The sequence below is a fragment of the Phallusia mammillata genome, chromosome 6, assembly GCF_965637545.1.
Source record: "Phallusia mammillata chromosome 6, kaPhaMamm4.hap1.1, whole genome shotgun sequence".
NCBI classification, from domain to species: domain Eukaryota; kingdom Metazoa; phylum Chordata; class Ascidiacea; order Phlebobranchia; family Ascidiidae; genus Phallusia; species Phallusia mammillata.
In genome coordinates this window covers 19,090,545-19,106,858 of record NC_137257.1, presented here as the reverse complement: position 1 = coordinate 19,106,858, position 16,314 = coordinate 19,090,545, and the positions used below count along the sequence as shown (strand labels likewise).

At 35.3% G+C, this 16,314-nt stretch overlaps 1 protein-coding gene across 2 annotated transcripts; it reads right to left on the bottom strand.

Annotated features, from left to right (window-relative positions):
• Positions 1–418: 418 nt before the first annotated feature.
• Positions 419–16,114, bottom strand: LOC145231992 (copine-3-like). Of its 2 annotated transcripts, none has more exons than XM_080096472.1 (16): positions 15,861–16,114; positions 15,483–15,663; positions 15,208–15,375; positions 14,353–14,418; positions 14,196–14,267; positions 13,443–13,519; positions 13,170–13,266; positions 10,806–10,892; positions 10,649–10,732; positions 10,495–10,554; positions 4,738–4,871; positions 4,106–4,209; positions 3,450–3,586; positions 3,028–3,158; positions 2,465–2,582; positions 419–1,543 (listed from the first exon to the last, which is right to left on the bottom strand). In XM_080096472.1, the coding sequence occupies exons 2-16, from the start codon at positions 15,642–15,644 to the stop codon at positions 1,436–1,438; spliced, it is 1,605 nt and encodes a 534-aa protein (XP_079952598.1). In that variant the 5' UTR covers positions 15,645–15,663; positions 15,861–16,114; the 3' UTR covers positions 419–1,435. The 2 variants fall into 2 exon arrangements, with proteins under 2 accessions (XP_079952598.1, XP_079952599.1); XM_080096473.1 differs by having other exon boundaries at positions 2,477–2,582.
• Between the last annotated feature and the right edge of the window lie 200 nt (positions 16,115–16,314).

Here is a 16,314-nt window from a genome sequence, read left to right as displayed (position 1 = left end):
AAAAAGTTAATATACTTGGTTTAAAGGCCGAAACATAGGGTAAGATTGCCAATGTGGTAAAAAAATATGTGGCTTGTCAGCACAAATTTCGACACACATAATTCAGGGCATATTATGCCAACAATTTCACGAAAATGTCAAATGCAAGCAGACAGCGCCATTGCAAGCCACCTTTTCGTATGAAGGTGTTATGTAAGCAACCTAGTTTTAGTGATACTAAAGATTTATATGTATTATGTGAGAACCTAATTCAATTTTGTCGCAGACCACAGTTTTATCCACTTGCATTACGAATATCTGAAAAGGTGGCGTCATAGCAAATTCAGAAAAAAATCTTATTGCAAAAAAGAGTGCAGCAAAACGGTTAAGGTCTATGGAAGCCCAATCCTTTCCAGTTAATATTTGACCATTCAAAACATAACTTAGCACAAAATGTCGATTTTACTGTAGTAGTGCAGCAGTAACGGTTATGTAGTACAAATACACGACAACGTGAATGTTTTGAAGCATACTTAGATGTTGACATCTGGATTTCTATCTATGAGCACGTATAATAGAAAATATAATATCACAAACACACTAGGTCATGATTATATAGATTGATGATATCCACCACATAATGCCATGTTATATCCAAATATCAAGAGCAACATAGGCGAACAACGTCTGATAAAAAGGGTGACTACAATAGTGTTTCCATGAAAAGAATTTACTAGTTGCCATGAAAAGTGATTAGGCGCATTTAAAATTTAAAAAAAAATGAGTTTAGGAAATTATGAGGTTAAACCTGTTACTTTCAAAACAATAATTTCGCAGATCTAAAAACAATCTTATAAAGATTACACTAAGACATTAAAAATTGATTTCAAAACTAACGTGACACAAAATAGGCATTGCAACTTAAGTCTTTGGAATGCACTTTGTTTTAATATTTTAAAAATATAGTTTCAGTCCTTCACACACAATCACAAACATATCGACGGTTTATTTTTGGGATTAAATTTTAAATATGCCAACACTGACACAGGTAAGACGAGGTCACGTAAATTCAGAAAAGTAAGGAATCGCCACTGTGTTTAGTATTTGGAACAATAATCGACACATAAAATGGCCGTGCAAAAGAGTTTAACTTTCGGGTTCTCGGAGCAGCACATATTTACTAAGAGACTCATTATATCAAAAACAACTTACTGCGGTAAATTAAGGCAATCGCTTTGGTAACATAAATCTAATTGCTTAAGTGCTGAGCAAATTAGGGGACAGACAGTATTAAAAAACACTTTTTAGCTTTTTTTGTCAATAGTTTTGCTTTCATAAAATTGATTGCGTGAGTAAAAGTTAGGCAAGTTATCTGAGGACAGATAGTGTAGGAACACAAACTGTGAGCATGATTTTTTTTGGACGCAACTCTTACTGCAAATATTACGGCACTGCATTATTCGGGCGCAAAGTTCCCGGGTAACATGTTTCTTGACCTGTAGTAACCTGTTACTTGGGTCGGTACCTCGGCCAGTACTGCTTTCGCCAATGCGTAACCGCTCGCCTGTAAAGCAACGATGGAGAAAGTTTAGCAAAGAGCCTCATTGAAAAAACACTTTTACCACGCTGGTAGCTGTACAATGACGGCATGAGGCTTATTTTCTGTTTACTAGTGCAAATTTAGTATTTTTTATGGTAATGCTTCAAAATAAAATGCTGCAACAGCTCTTGATGTCCTTTTCCCGGCGTGGTAAAAGTCCGTTAATTGTAAAGAGTTTATTGCCACTCCACACAATCCAATTACATATTTTACCAAATACACGATTGCAACAACAATAATTATTGTGATTATAATCACAACGCAATTAGGAAAGTTTAAAAGCGTATCAAGAGAAATATTTGAAAAGATAAACAAACAATCAAACAAAAACTCTTCTGTCAAACTTTGTGTTGAGGGCTATGTGTTTTCCGTCGATTAATCCACTGAGCAATGAACCTGCATACTTACTATCTTGTCAGTGCCAAAATTTGAAACTGTTCTCTAGCGACACCAAATGGTACGCGTAAATTGTGGAAGGAAATAAATCCCATATAAGATCATATCATTGTGTGTGTTTAAATAGGTATTTCTATCTTACTTTTGATATATCAATCCTTAAATCAGATCATATACTATGTGAAAAGGGACTGTTCTTGCTTTAAAAAAGGAATACAAAATAAACCAAAGCTTGAGAAACTCGTACAGAAGAAACGATTCGACGTCTTGCAATCACAAAACGTTAACGAGGTCTTGCTACGAGCCAGTGGTTCGTAAATTTGATTGTATAAAGAGCTCAAAAACAACTTGTTCAGTGTGTTTCGAGCAGCACTTAAAAGTGCAACCAGAATTACAGAATTTGGCACATTAGGACATGCAAAAGAGATTGCAGATTTGAGAGATTTCCACACATTCGGGCGTTCACTTGCCGACAAAAGGTTAATTTACCTCGTGACCAACCTTCTTAAACTTTCTAAAGGGCACAAACTGGACGATATCGCGGGCTACAGGCTGACCAGTGGGTGATCGAAGGACTCCGTCATCACCATCTAGGATTTCCATAGCACTGTAACAATAAACTTTTCAGTTGTTTTAAAAATGTATGAAAATTTAAGGGAATCATAATAATAAAGCGCCAGCAGCCTTTCTGAACAACACGCCAGTGGCCTATATAGTGCCAATTTATATGCTGTATGTAATGTCTAACGGGAGTCCTATGTGAAAACAAACGGGTGGACCAAAAACAAGCATTAGACAAAAGAAAATAAATATATATGAACTAAAACAATATAAGCCCTCTTAAAAAATTGTACCGGAACAGTAGTTTTTCAATCATTTCGAAGGTGTGAAATAAAGCCTATTTTTTAATGTTTGAGAAAAAATGATTGTGGTCTTATCCGATTATGTTAGCATTTATACGTACTCACTTTGTTCGGTATAACAGTTTTTAGTTGGGGCGTTGAAACCTGATAGTTCAAACATTTATATATTTTTAGTTCACGTTTTCTCACCCAAAATCCGCTTCACCGACACCAACAATAATAATTGACATGGGAAGATGGGAAGCAGCAACAATTGCAGCCCGTGTTTGGTCCATATCAGTTATCACTCCGTCCGTTAAAATGAGTAGTATAAAATAACTCTGTATAACAAAGCATGTAAATTTACAAAACGCAATACCAAGCATGTATACCTTCCCAGTCAAGATTTTCCGTTAGATGGAAAATTATGGAGGAAAGTTTTTTTTATCACGGCCTAACACGGCTGAGCAATGTTAAACAGTAGAAATAAATAGGGAGTGGTTGTTTTGCAAGCATGTGTAGTTTATATGAATATTTGACACTGTTAAATTAAAATCACGAAATGTATGTATGATGTACAAATTGATGTATCACCCAACTAAATGTAAAAACAACAAAAGGTAAGTTTTTACTTTCGGCGTGGCTTCGTTGGTTTGTGCTTGGGCAGCGAATCTTGCAACATGGTTAATTATCGGTGAGATGTTTGTTGGACCCCAAAGTAGTACTTGCGGTAAAGCTCGTTTGTAAGCCTCTTCGATTCCGTATATCCCTGCAAGTGCATAAAAACTACAACTAAACAAGAAGATATGGTTTTCACTTAAGCGGAGAAAACTTTTATACCATAGTTTCTAATCTGTTTTATAGGCGAATCTAAAAAAAAAATTATTAAACCTAGATCCTCCAAGAAATGCATACATACAACTTACTTTCCAGCCCAACCCCCCTTTAGCTGCGTAATTAATAAATTAGCTCTTTACGCCACTTGTCGAAATGAGAATATCGTATTTGACACAGGAAAAAAAATCTTCGTTTAAGCTGTAAGGCCAGCTGGTTTGCTGGTTATGATTTTAAACATGTCAAAACCGAGAAGTGGGGAATTTGTGTTGTCAGCTAGTCTTGTGTTTGCGCTTCAAGCAAGTCGGTGATTTGACAACCTTTTTGGTTGCCTAAACAGCAGTTCGCACATACAAGTACGTGTTGTATCATGGGTTATTTGCAAGACGTTTAAGTGTTAGCTACATGATTTAGGGTTGTTGATTTGTTTCTTACCTATTGAGTAAATGCTTACCTGCACAGTAAGGATTTTGCGGGTTGAAGTTAAGCGCGAATTCGTGGGAAATTTCCTGCGAGGGAAGTTTTGCTCCGAAGCCGAATGCAGGAAAAAGTTTGTCACTGCAATAAAGTAACGCTAAGAAATGTTACCTGAAGGTAGGGTAAGACTTTACCGAAAAACTGATTTACAACAATACTATCGATTTAAAAACTTCCCTAGTGGGTAGAAGGACAACGATTGTATGGCAGTCATGGTTTAGTCAGGTAGTTTCCAACAGGGTAAAAATAGAAATTTTGGGATTCTCCAACAATAACAATAGGGAAACAAAAAAATAAATGATACTGAGCACTTTTGAAGATAAATAATTGTGGTCAGATACGTTAGCAGATCATCTTGATTGTTTTGAAACGTTTGCCATATTAGTATAGAAACAGTCAATGTAAAGGACCCGAACGTGATTAGTGTATTTCGTTCAAAAAGTGTGTGAATTTTTTAAACTACAATTTTTGTACGTTTGTATTCGATTTGTGAGTCTTAATTAGTTGGAAGTACTGAACAAATGATGTCGAGGTGTCAGGCTATCTAATTCAGGCCCCGAAGCCTGTTTAATTTGAACTGAAGGCCGAACACGAGCATAAACAACATACCTATCGTAGTCCTGTACTACAGCTCCCACCGCCAGCAATGCTTGTTGGTATTCGTTTGGTGAATTCGGGTTCATAAAATGCAAGGAATCCGGTTTGCGTGGATCCCCGTTCGAGCCAGTAAAATCAATGCCAACCTAAAAAAGGAAGCTTGCTTACAATTCAGCAACATAGCATTTGCAACAAACCAGAAATGATTAAGAACATATTGTAACATTTCGTCTATACCTCCTTAAATTTTCTTGTGCTGATAGTGATACCATAAAAAGCTTACGTACACAGTAAAAGTAGATTAGAGCGGTGTAAATTTGGATTAAGCCTATATATTTTTCGGAAAACGAAAAAAAGCCGAATAAAAGTATTGTATTATATAATTAGTTAGTAAAAGCCCTGTTGCCCACTTTTCGTAATAGTTTTCGGGCATTTCAAACTCCCCGAACCTTAACACCGCAAAACATATTCATTTGCGTGTTTTTAAATGCTTTTATTACCGCGGAAACCCCAACTTTTCGCCATAAACGTCAATAGTTCAAACAATGTCAACTTTAAATCATTTGGGAAGTCAACCCTACACGCTCACATGACGCTATTTGCGTACTTAACCTTACGTAACCTTATGATGTATTACGGATAGACGGCAGGAAAACGGAAACAATATGAGCAACTGTTTTGGGGATCTGACGCAAATGGAAATACTTCATTATGTTGCGTGATGTAAGTCACACAACTATGTGAGAACCAACACGTAGAAGTTTAGTGTTGTTTTATAAGATGAGTTGCGTTTATTTCGGTTGGTGAAACATGGCGACACAATAGCACTTAAAGCAGTGGTTCTTAACCTTTTTATAACGGCCGAACCCCTACGATATTCTTCAGCCTTTGGTCGAACCCCAACAAGTTACATCCTAGGTTTCTAACCCATTTTGTTTGGTGGGTCATAATTAGTTTTTGTTTTTTTTGTCAAACGTAGTGGCAACAGTTACTGTTTGTCATTTTGTTAAATTCTGACATCATAATACAAGCAACTTGTTTCAGGATTGCTTTAATTCCGGCAATTTTTAGTTTTTACCAAAATAAAGCATTGTATTTTTAGCATCTCTATACTAACATGAAAAAGATGAAGCAATAAGTTTTTGCTGCCAACAAAATTTCGTTGTTTTTCTGTTTACGAACAATGCTCTTTGTTACGTCAAAAAAAGAAAGAAAATAAAACCTTAGTGCAGGGTTGCACAACCATTTTGCTAGGACGGCCGCGTCGCAGATTCTTATTTTACCAACAGCCGCCATTTACCTAGCTGCTTATTTATGTTTTAAAATACTTGGTTTATATCAAGCATTTACCATCTAATAGCGCCCAAAAAGCCCAGATTAATTTCTAGCTCGGTGCATAGATTGAACTGCACAGCGAGGAGATCAGTCTTAAGTGTTTATGATGTCATAATCTATATTGTGATGCTTGTGGTACCTGTTTTGTTCGCATTGTTGGCACACAATAGGCGTACAAAAAGTCTGACACATATGGTTATTAGGCTGGTAATACTCTTTTTAGTACCACAAAAATTGTTTAGAGTAGTTTAAAACACCCCTGCCTAAGTTTGACCCTCCAGTGTTTTGATATTGAGCAAATACAAATTGCCGTTTTCAGCGACTATAGTCCCTAAAGTTTGACAAAAACGAGTATTTGTATTGTACTTCAAAAAGACCTTCGTCGAACCCCTGATTCGGCGTTGCCGAACCCCTGGGGTTCGATCGAACACCGGTTAAGAACCACTGACTTAAAGTCTTAAACAATCATCAAGTCGGAAATAGCTGCGCCAAGTTGGAACGTTATGGGGCACAATTGGTGGATGATGACTGAACGCGCTGCAGCTACGCTGTATCATAAAGCGTTATTTAACTATGGCTCACAAGAAAGTGAGGTTGGCTCAATGTGGATAAACACGACTAGGGGCGAATATTTGTTGGGACAAGTCGAGATTCTACAAAACCAACTTCCCATGTTTTGGGGGAAAGACATGGTACATTATATGCTGAATATGAAAAAAAAGATTTAAATGGGCTCAAAGATTCTGAAATATTGAATCATTTTTTCCGAAGAGCCTAAAATAGGCCCAAAAGTTTTTGATTAAACTAGGCAAAACTACTGCTTATAACAACACTATGTTTGTTTAGACCAGTGGTTCTTAACCGGTGGGAAATTTCCCACTAGTGGGAAATTGAATGTTTTTAGAGGGAAATTATGTGAGTCAGAAGTCACCAAACTCGGGCCCGTGGGTTGAAATCAACCATTGAAAGTTAATTTAATACAATATTTTCCGCAACAACATGTAAGATTAACTTCACCTAGTTTTACAAGGCGCATAAAAATCCAAAAATCGTTTGTTACATCACAGAAAAGCATCAATGACTTTGTTATTGTTTGCGAATAAATGCATTTGGTCTGTTGATTGTGGTGCGATAAATGACTGTTGCAAGCACATGAGACTTTTCAAAATCCCACACAATTTTACTTACCCACGAAATCACTAAATAAGATTTCAGTATACCTTTAAGGTGCCGACCAAATCGCTTCACAAAACTAGAAGGGTGGCTTAGCACATTTTGTCATTGCCTATACACTATAACCTATTTTAAAACATTCATATATTTCCTCTGCTTATTTTATATTGGGTCCCACATTATCCAGCGTCTTTTATAACCTTAGTTGTTTCTGCAGGCAGAAACTCATGGGTCCCCACACATGCAAAGTTAAAAATAATGCATTTCAAGAGATAACCATGAGAAAGTCGGGTGTTGTAAGGTAAAACACAGTGATCAGCACTGGGCTTAAATAATAACTAGAAGGGTGGCTTAGCACATATTGCCCTTGCATATACACTATAACACATATTTTCTACACTAATTTTATATTAGGTCCCATATCATCCATTGTCTTTTATAACCTTGGCTGTTTCTGCAAGCAAAAACTCATGGGTCCCCCACACATGCAAAGTTGTAAATAATACATTTCAAGAGATAACCATGAGAAAGTCGGGTGTTGTAGGGTAAAACACAGTGATCGGTACTGTGCCTGAATAAATATGCTATATGGAGAACAAACTATTCAAATTCAGTCCATTTATACATTTTTGAAGGTTTTTCTATTTTATGGTCTATCTGAGAAAAAAAGTGTTAAACAATGAGAAAATAGGCTAAAACACAACAATCAGCTCCTATAACACAAATCAGCGCGAATTGCACGTGACTGTTGGGGGCTAGTGGAGTAAATGATAGAGCTACAGGGTTGAACCCAACAATTAACACTTATAAATATTGCACTGTACAAGCTCTCCAAACTTCATTTAATTCAGACATAGTTTGAAAAATTGACCCATTTTGGGCGGCTAGTGGGGTAAATGCTGGGGCAACAGGGTAAAACACAACATTATACACCTATAAATGCACACTCTACAAGCTGTCCAAATTTCATTTAATCCTGACATTGTTAAAAAATTGACCCATTTTGGGGGGCTAGTGGGGTAAATGTTGGGGCGACAAAGTTGAACATAACAAACAACAACTATAAGTAGCACACTCTATAAGCTGTCCAAATTTCATCCAATTCGGACAATGTTTAACAAATTCACCCTTTTAGGGGGCTAGAGGGGTAAATATTGGGGCTACAGGGTTAAACACAACAATTGAAACCTAAAAATGACAAATTATACAAGCTGTCAAAATTTCATCTAATTCCGACAGCGTTTAAAACACTCACCCATTTTAGGGGTTAGTGGGGTAACTGATGGGGTTTAAAACCCAAAAGTATAAAATATGAAACCACAATGACCCAATCAACAGTCATGTAAAATTTTATCCAATTCTGACAATGTTTAACATTTTGACCACTAGAGGTGTTATTAGCAAAATTCGTCAATGCTTCTGACGTCATAAGGCTGTTAAGTGTCAACTGCAAAACATCCTCGAACAAACCCACAAACACTGGTAACAAATGTCTGGTTGGATTTATAACACCTCAGAAAACTAACATTTGTGGTGCGCACCAACAACATTTTACACTTTGATGGCTAGCAGAAAACTAACGTTTGTGGTGCGCACCAACAACATTTTACATTTTGGGGGCTAGCGGGGTAAATACTGGGGTTGTCATGACAAACGAAGCAGATGGCACATCTGCACAACCATATCTACCATCTGTGAAAGTTTCATCTAAATTCACCAAAGATTTCATGGCAAAATGGGGTGGACAAACTTCAGGGAAGAAAAAAAAAAAAAGAAAAAAAAAGAAAAAAAAAAAAAGAAATCGAGTAAAATCAAAATGTGTCCCCTTCAGGGAAGGGGACCCATAATACTATGAAACCACAATAATTCAATCAATAGTACTACAAAATTTGAGCCCAATCCGCCAATGTTTAAAGGTTTGACAACTAGAGGTGTTTTGAGCAACAACCATTAATGCTTCTGACTACATAGGGCTGTTAACAACCCCCTAACTGCCATGCCACAAAAAAGTCCAACAAGCAACCCACAAACACAAGTAACACACAACTGGTTGCCCTTGTAACATTATTGGGCCACAGAAATCTTTCGTTTGTGGTGCCCAATAACATACAAATACGTTTCACACTTTGGGGGCTAGTGGGGTGAATGTTGGGGCTACAGGGTTGAACACAACAATCAACACCTATAAATGGCCTCTTCTTCAAGCTATCCAAATTTCAGCCCATTCCGACACTGTTTAAAACCTCACCCATTTTAAGGGGTTAACAGGGTAAATACTGGGGTTATCAACACAAACAAAGTGGGAAGCACATCTACATAACTATCTTTAACATATGTGTAAGTTTCATCCGAATCCATTAAACATTTGATGGCAAAACGAGTCGGACAAACTTTGCGGGGTAAAAAAACATTTTAGGGGGCTAGCGGGGTAAGTACTGGGGTTATCAACACAAACAAAGTGGGATGCACATCTACATAACTATATCTACCATCTGTGCAAATTTCACCCAAATCCATCATACATTTGATGGAAAAAAGAGTCGGACAAACTATGGGTGAAAAAAAAAACATTTTAGGGGGCTAGCGGGATAAATAGTGGGGTTATCATCACAAACCAAGTGGGATGCACATCTACATAACTATATCTACCATCTGTGCAAATTTCACCCAAATCCATTAAACATTTGATGGAAAAACGAGTCGGACAAACTTTGGGTGAAAAAAACCATTTTAGGGGGCTAGCGGGGTAAATAGTGGGGTTATCAACACAAACAAAGTGGGATGCACATCTACATAACTATACCTACCATCTGTGTAAGTTTCATCTAAATTCATTAAACATTTGATGGCAAAACGAGTCGGACAAACTTTGGGGTAAAAGGGGGCTAGCGGGGTAAATACTGGGGTTATCAACAAAAACAAAGTGGGATGCACATCTACATAACTATATCTACCATCTGTGTAAATTTCATCAAAATCCATCAAACATTTCATGGAAAAACGAGTCGGACAAACTTTGGGGAGAAAAAAAAAGAAGAAAAACAAAGAAAAAAAACAAAAACAATTTGAGTAAAATCAATATGTGTCCCCTTCAGGGAAGGGGACCCATAATTATTTTGATTAAAGAATCATTTTTTGTTGGACACAAAACATGATTATAAAAATAACAGAGTGGGAAATTCGGACTTGGTGATTTACTTTAGTGGGAAACCACACCAAAAAGGTTAAGAACCACTGGTTTAGACCATTTTAATAACTTACTGTGAAATTTAGTTGTAGACCTCCAAAAATGTAATCCAGAAAACTAAAGCGTTTTTCAATCTGGAATAAATGAATATAATTCAAAATAAACCCATAATTTACATTTGCTAGCAGTAAAATTGTCAATGATGTAAATTTTTTTAGAAATATCTACCTTACAGCTCATGAATGAAATAATTCCAGAATTTTGATAATTTTTTTTGCTCTTTTTCTTTGGGTTTATACAAGGAAACTCCTTCTGCAAGTTTGAAATATTCGGTTAAAGCACAAACTATAAATACAGCAATATATAACAGCACACACATGAGTACCTGTGAATTTTTGATTTCTGACATTTTGGTAAAAAACTCCCCAATAAGATCATGACTCCCATCGCTGTCCCAGTCATGGCAAACAAACTGTAAAACAAAAATGAAACAATTTGCAAGTTTGTACATCACTACTGTTTATAATTTTAACCCAAATGCATATATATACTGTACTTTTACTTTCTATACTGTAAATAAATAATAATCCTAGTCATCATGTGTCAGGAATTGTTTGTCATTGGGTACAACGACAAACTTTGTTCATTAAAAAGCATTATATTGTATATATATCTCTTCCAACAGCTTAATGCATTTCAAAACAGGGTTACACATCATAATTTAATTTGTCAAAGCATGTTGATCTAATTGTGACACCTCATATATACCAACTGGTTAGTATTACTGTACTTACATGTTCAGAGACATATTTACACATTCACACACAAATAAATTTTCCAATATATATAGTCGTAAACTATCCCAGTCCATAGTAATTAATAGTGCTAGGTATCGATGGTATCAAACGATTTCAGTGGTATCGATACTCGTACTCAGTATCGAAATATTTTATCTCAGTTTTCGATACCATAGTTCGATACCGCAAAAAAAGTTCTGCAAGGTTACACATATTTTTATGCGCTTTCGTGTGGAGATTACACTTTTCTGCATGTGTGTGTGCACGTCTGTACCCCGGCCACGGCAGAGTACAACACTATACTTAAGTACTCGGTATCAAAGGTATATACATGTGGTACTCGTACTCGGTATCGATACTCGCTTCAAAACCTGGTATCGTCCTATCACTAGTAATTAACTTAACAACACGGAAAAAGTAAAGCAAAAGTCGTTTGGACTTTGAAATATCTAAAAACTACAAATATAAGTTCAAAAAATTTAGACTAGCTTTAATGCCATTGTTCTATACTGCAATACCAGATTACTTTCAGCCAAAAAGAACATTTCTATCCGTAATTAAATTTCAAATATAGTCAAGTGGGGTAAAAAAAAACAATTTTTTGAAACTTTGTTGTCGAACTTTTATTTTAGGCAACAAAAAGTCAGTTTTTCTTCCCAACAAAGCTGATAGGACTACTTTTATAGTTATGTGACAAGTTTTTGATTTTACTAAAAAACAAAAAAAATATTTGACAAAAACTGTTGTTCTTTTTTAACCCGAAAAAGGTACAAAAAAAAACAATGTCGGGGTAAAAAAAAACAAGTGGACATTAGGACCATTTAAAAAAAAGTAAGTGGCAGTTGGAACTTAAATTCAATTATATGAACTTAATCAACCATCTTAAAGTCAAACATAAGACAGAAATTTCATTAATAACTCTGTTACAATAAATAAGCCAAAAAAAACACGAGCCACATAAAATTCTTTGTTTTCGAAATTTTACAAACCAAACTTACAGCCGTTAGTAAACTGTTTGTAAATTAATAAAACACTTTCAAATTGGGGCTAAGACTTTCCATGGCTTTGTACCTTTATTGAACTGCATTAAATAGAGCTCACCCACTTCCATGGCTTTGTACCTTTATTGCACTGGTTTAAATAGAGCTCACCCACTTGCTGACCGGTCATGTAACCTAAAACCTTATTGAAATAAAGTTTAATTTTCTACCCAAAACTGCTTGAATTGCAACATAATGATTTGATAACCTCTTTTTCTTACTTTGTAGCTTTTTTCTTTAAGCCTGGATCCCTATTTGTACTTTTAGCCATGCAGGTATACTTTTTGGTAAAAATTTCTCCAAAACTGCCCCCCCAAAGAAATTTTATACAACTTTGGTTTAATTACATGTTTTATAGGCTTTCTTTTTAATTTTCTAAACTTCCAGGTGACAAATAAAAATGTTTGGGCAAAAAAAAATTTGGGGGTGCAAAAAATACATAGTTTTTTATTACCCCATTCCTATAGAACCGTTTGGGGTAAAAACGAACAACAAGATATCTGAAAAAATTTAGAAGCTAGCCAAGTGGAGTCTTTTTTGTTTAATAGGTCATAGTTATGACACAACACAGAACAAAGGTCATTGACACCAAACTTGTAATAAAAAATCTGCAGGAAAGTTTCTAAAGGTTGTCGAAGACTTTTTAACATACGAATTTTGCTACTGTTGTGTCAACCTGCAGAACATTGCCTACAAACAAAATCTGAGAATGGTTGATGGCTTATTTTGTAGGTAGAGAATAAATACATCCTATGAAAAAGAAACCATTTAAAAAAAAAGTTTGGTTTAGCTGTGAGGGTATTGTTTTTTTTTACCCCAACTTTAGCAAAATTTTTTTTTACCCCATTTGACTATATGTCAATATACAGTAGCCTTCGGTGCAAATTATAATGTTACAAAAACAAAACATACTTTCATTTCTCTATCCATGTCGCTATCACATACTGTGCGAAGTGGAATTGTAAAGGGTTTCCAAACTGGATTCAGATTTTTCTTGATTACTTCAGTTCTAAAGAAATACATATATAAGTTATTTAGAATCTTAGCATACAAAAAACACAATAGTAACCACTTAAATGTTGGACTATCAGTCGTTGTGCCAGAAAGCATGACAGTTCACCTTTATTATGCAGATATAATTAATAAATTTGTGAATGTGTTTGTTCGAATAAAAACAAAACACACCTGTGAGCCAATGACCAAGATCCATCAGTGTTTTTCTTCCAAAGCTCCAAAAATGGATCAGATTTGCCCATAAAGTCCTGAAAACAAGTTTTGAGGTTTAGCATGATGCATGCTGGAAAGTTAATTTTTAGCCGCCAAGTATCATTATAAGTAAAACGACCAAAAAACAAAGCTACAATCATCTTCTGGCAAAGTTTTGGAATAAACAAGAATAAAGAGTCATCAAACTTATATATAAGCCTTACAAGAAATAAAAAATAAACACTGATTGACATTTGAGTGTTTTCAACTATAAGGGAGTTTATTGTTTCCCCGGAGCTGTCAGATGAAGACAATATATTTTTGACAAGCAATTGTTAATACTGGAAACAATTAATTATAGTCAATTGCAGATTTTCTTAACCTAGAAAGTACAACTAATGCAACTAAGTACAACTAGTTGATAAAAAATCGACACAAAAACTGGTTTTCAAAAAAACTGTCTTTACTAATTTCAAGATAATCAATTTATCTTGGGTTGTTAAACCTAAGTGCTGTTTAAACATAATGTGATACCAGGTAATTCCAATGTATTTACATTGCCTACAGTACTGATAAAGTTTGTGTGTATCCAGATTTGAGAAAACACAGCCCACATAACATTATTTACAAATATAAATGGAAATAGAAACAAACAAAATGGACAAAAAATCACCAATAAAGCGTCTTTTTAGTTGGGTCTTTAACAACTTTCAGCAAAAATCAAAACATTACCTTTTTGTCCAGGTTGCGAGCTTTCATTGCAAAAATGGCAACACGAATATCTTTGATTTCATCAGCAACAATCTAAAATAGGTAGTTGATTAGATGATGATCTGTTGCTAACCAATGAGCAATATGACACACATAAAAAAGTTTTTTGTGTGCTTACTGTAATGGAGCCACAATCTTTTTTACTTCCTTTTAGCTTGTTTGTATACTTTTTGCTTGCAACTATCTGTAAATAAAGATATAGAGAAAAAAAATGAATGATATGTACAGCACACACTTAATTTGGTTTAAAATATTATTTTGTTATGATAAAATGTTACATATATGGTCCATATCAGTGGTTCCCAACCTTTTTGTAGTCACGGACCCCTTTAGTAAATTTTATAGGTCAGCGGACCCCTAAGTAATTTAGTCTTGCTAGGTTTTTCGTTTCCTGCATTATACTTTCAGTTTTGGGGGCAGAATTTTAATTAACGTTCACAGTCTGTAAATCTCAATAAAGTTCTGTACTGTAGCAATCAATGCAATGAAGAAATACAGTTTCTGGCGCACAATACCTGAAACAAAACACTACACACTATAAGTTATATTGTTCATGTGTGTTGTGATGTCACAATGGAGGTAACAATCACAAGTTTTTCTGATCCAAAGGTTAAATAACAGTTTGCACTTATATGCAGGATTGTAGAAAAGTTTGGAAACTTAAAAATATTGTACTGTTGGTTATTGGTACTAGGATGTTTGCCTTCACGGACCCCTAAAACTATCTCATGGACCCCTTGGGGGTCCGTGAACCCCAGGTTGGGAACCATTGGTCTATATGTATGTGCTCCAATTGTGATAAATTAAACTTATATTTTTAGGTTACAAGCAACAAAAGAGTTTTATATATTTTTCACTTGCAAACTACACACATAATAGCAGAAACACCAAACATGCACGGCTTGCTATGCAAAAGTAGGGTAAAAGATTTTTTTTTCAAATTTCAGTGCAAAGTTTATCACATATATAATACCTGGCCAAGAGTACACTCCAAGCATCCCAGAAAGTCATCAGAAGTGTGATCATCGTAATCCGAAACCACAAACTTCAGGTTTTGTACTTCATCGAAAAGGTAGTCAATTTCGATTTTAGTTGTAAAGACTGGATCAAGGCAATTATTGATGGTTTCAGTATGGGCAACCTTTATTTCAAAAAAGGAATAATTTATGAAGAACCTCTCAAATCTGACTGGAGCTGTTTGGTGTAACATTACATGTGACAAAAATAAACATTCTAAACAATAAATACCTCTATCCATTGCTTGCTTTTTGTATTTTGTTGGTAAAGATAGCACATTGGATCTGATTTGGAAAATGAGTCCTTGTTGACAAGACCTTTACATGAGATTGCAAGTTCAACTTTTGTAACAGGCAAAGTGTTTCCTCCTGGAAACTGATTTGGTGCAGCCATGGTGCAGGTGTACAAAATACTGCGAAATAGTTTTTTTAATACTTAACGATATAATTTGAATATAAACATAGAGCAAAGACACATAACCAGAAAAATATGCTCATACAATTAACATTCCAAATTTGCTATATCTCCACAACAAAAAATTGTATGGTTCAAGAATTTGTACATAGTATTTTTGAAACTGTATGATAAATATTTATCGATATTAATGACCTGTCATAGGGTCATTCACGGTCTATTACTCTATAAAACTTCAACGGAATGTTCTTCAAAACACCAGCGTTAACAAGTATACGCACACAAAGTTCCCATGAAATGCAAAAAATGACAAATTGCGACTTGCGGAAAGATGCAAAAATACTACACCTCAATCAAAGTATTGTTACTGCACCAGAGAAACAGGTAAACAATGCAAAATTTCAAATAACGGCAAAACATAACATTTTAAAATGCAATGAACAGTGAAAACTGACCACACAACAGAAAATTCCCTGTCGTAAGACTGAAGTCAACCCTGAAGTTAACGCTGCCCTCGCTATTTGTTTACGAACACACACAAACTGACTGATGTTTACTGTTGACATTTTGCACGAAAGGCAACTGATGATTAGTCAAGCGTGCTGGATTGTTTTGTAAGCACTCAAGCTACTGTAAAGAGCCCTTGAAA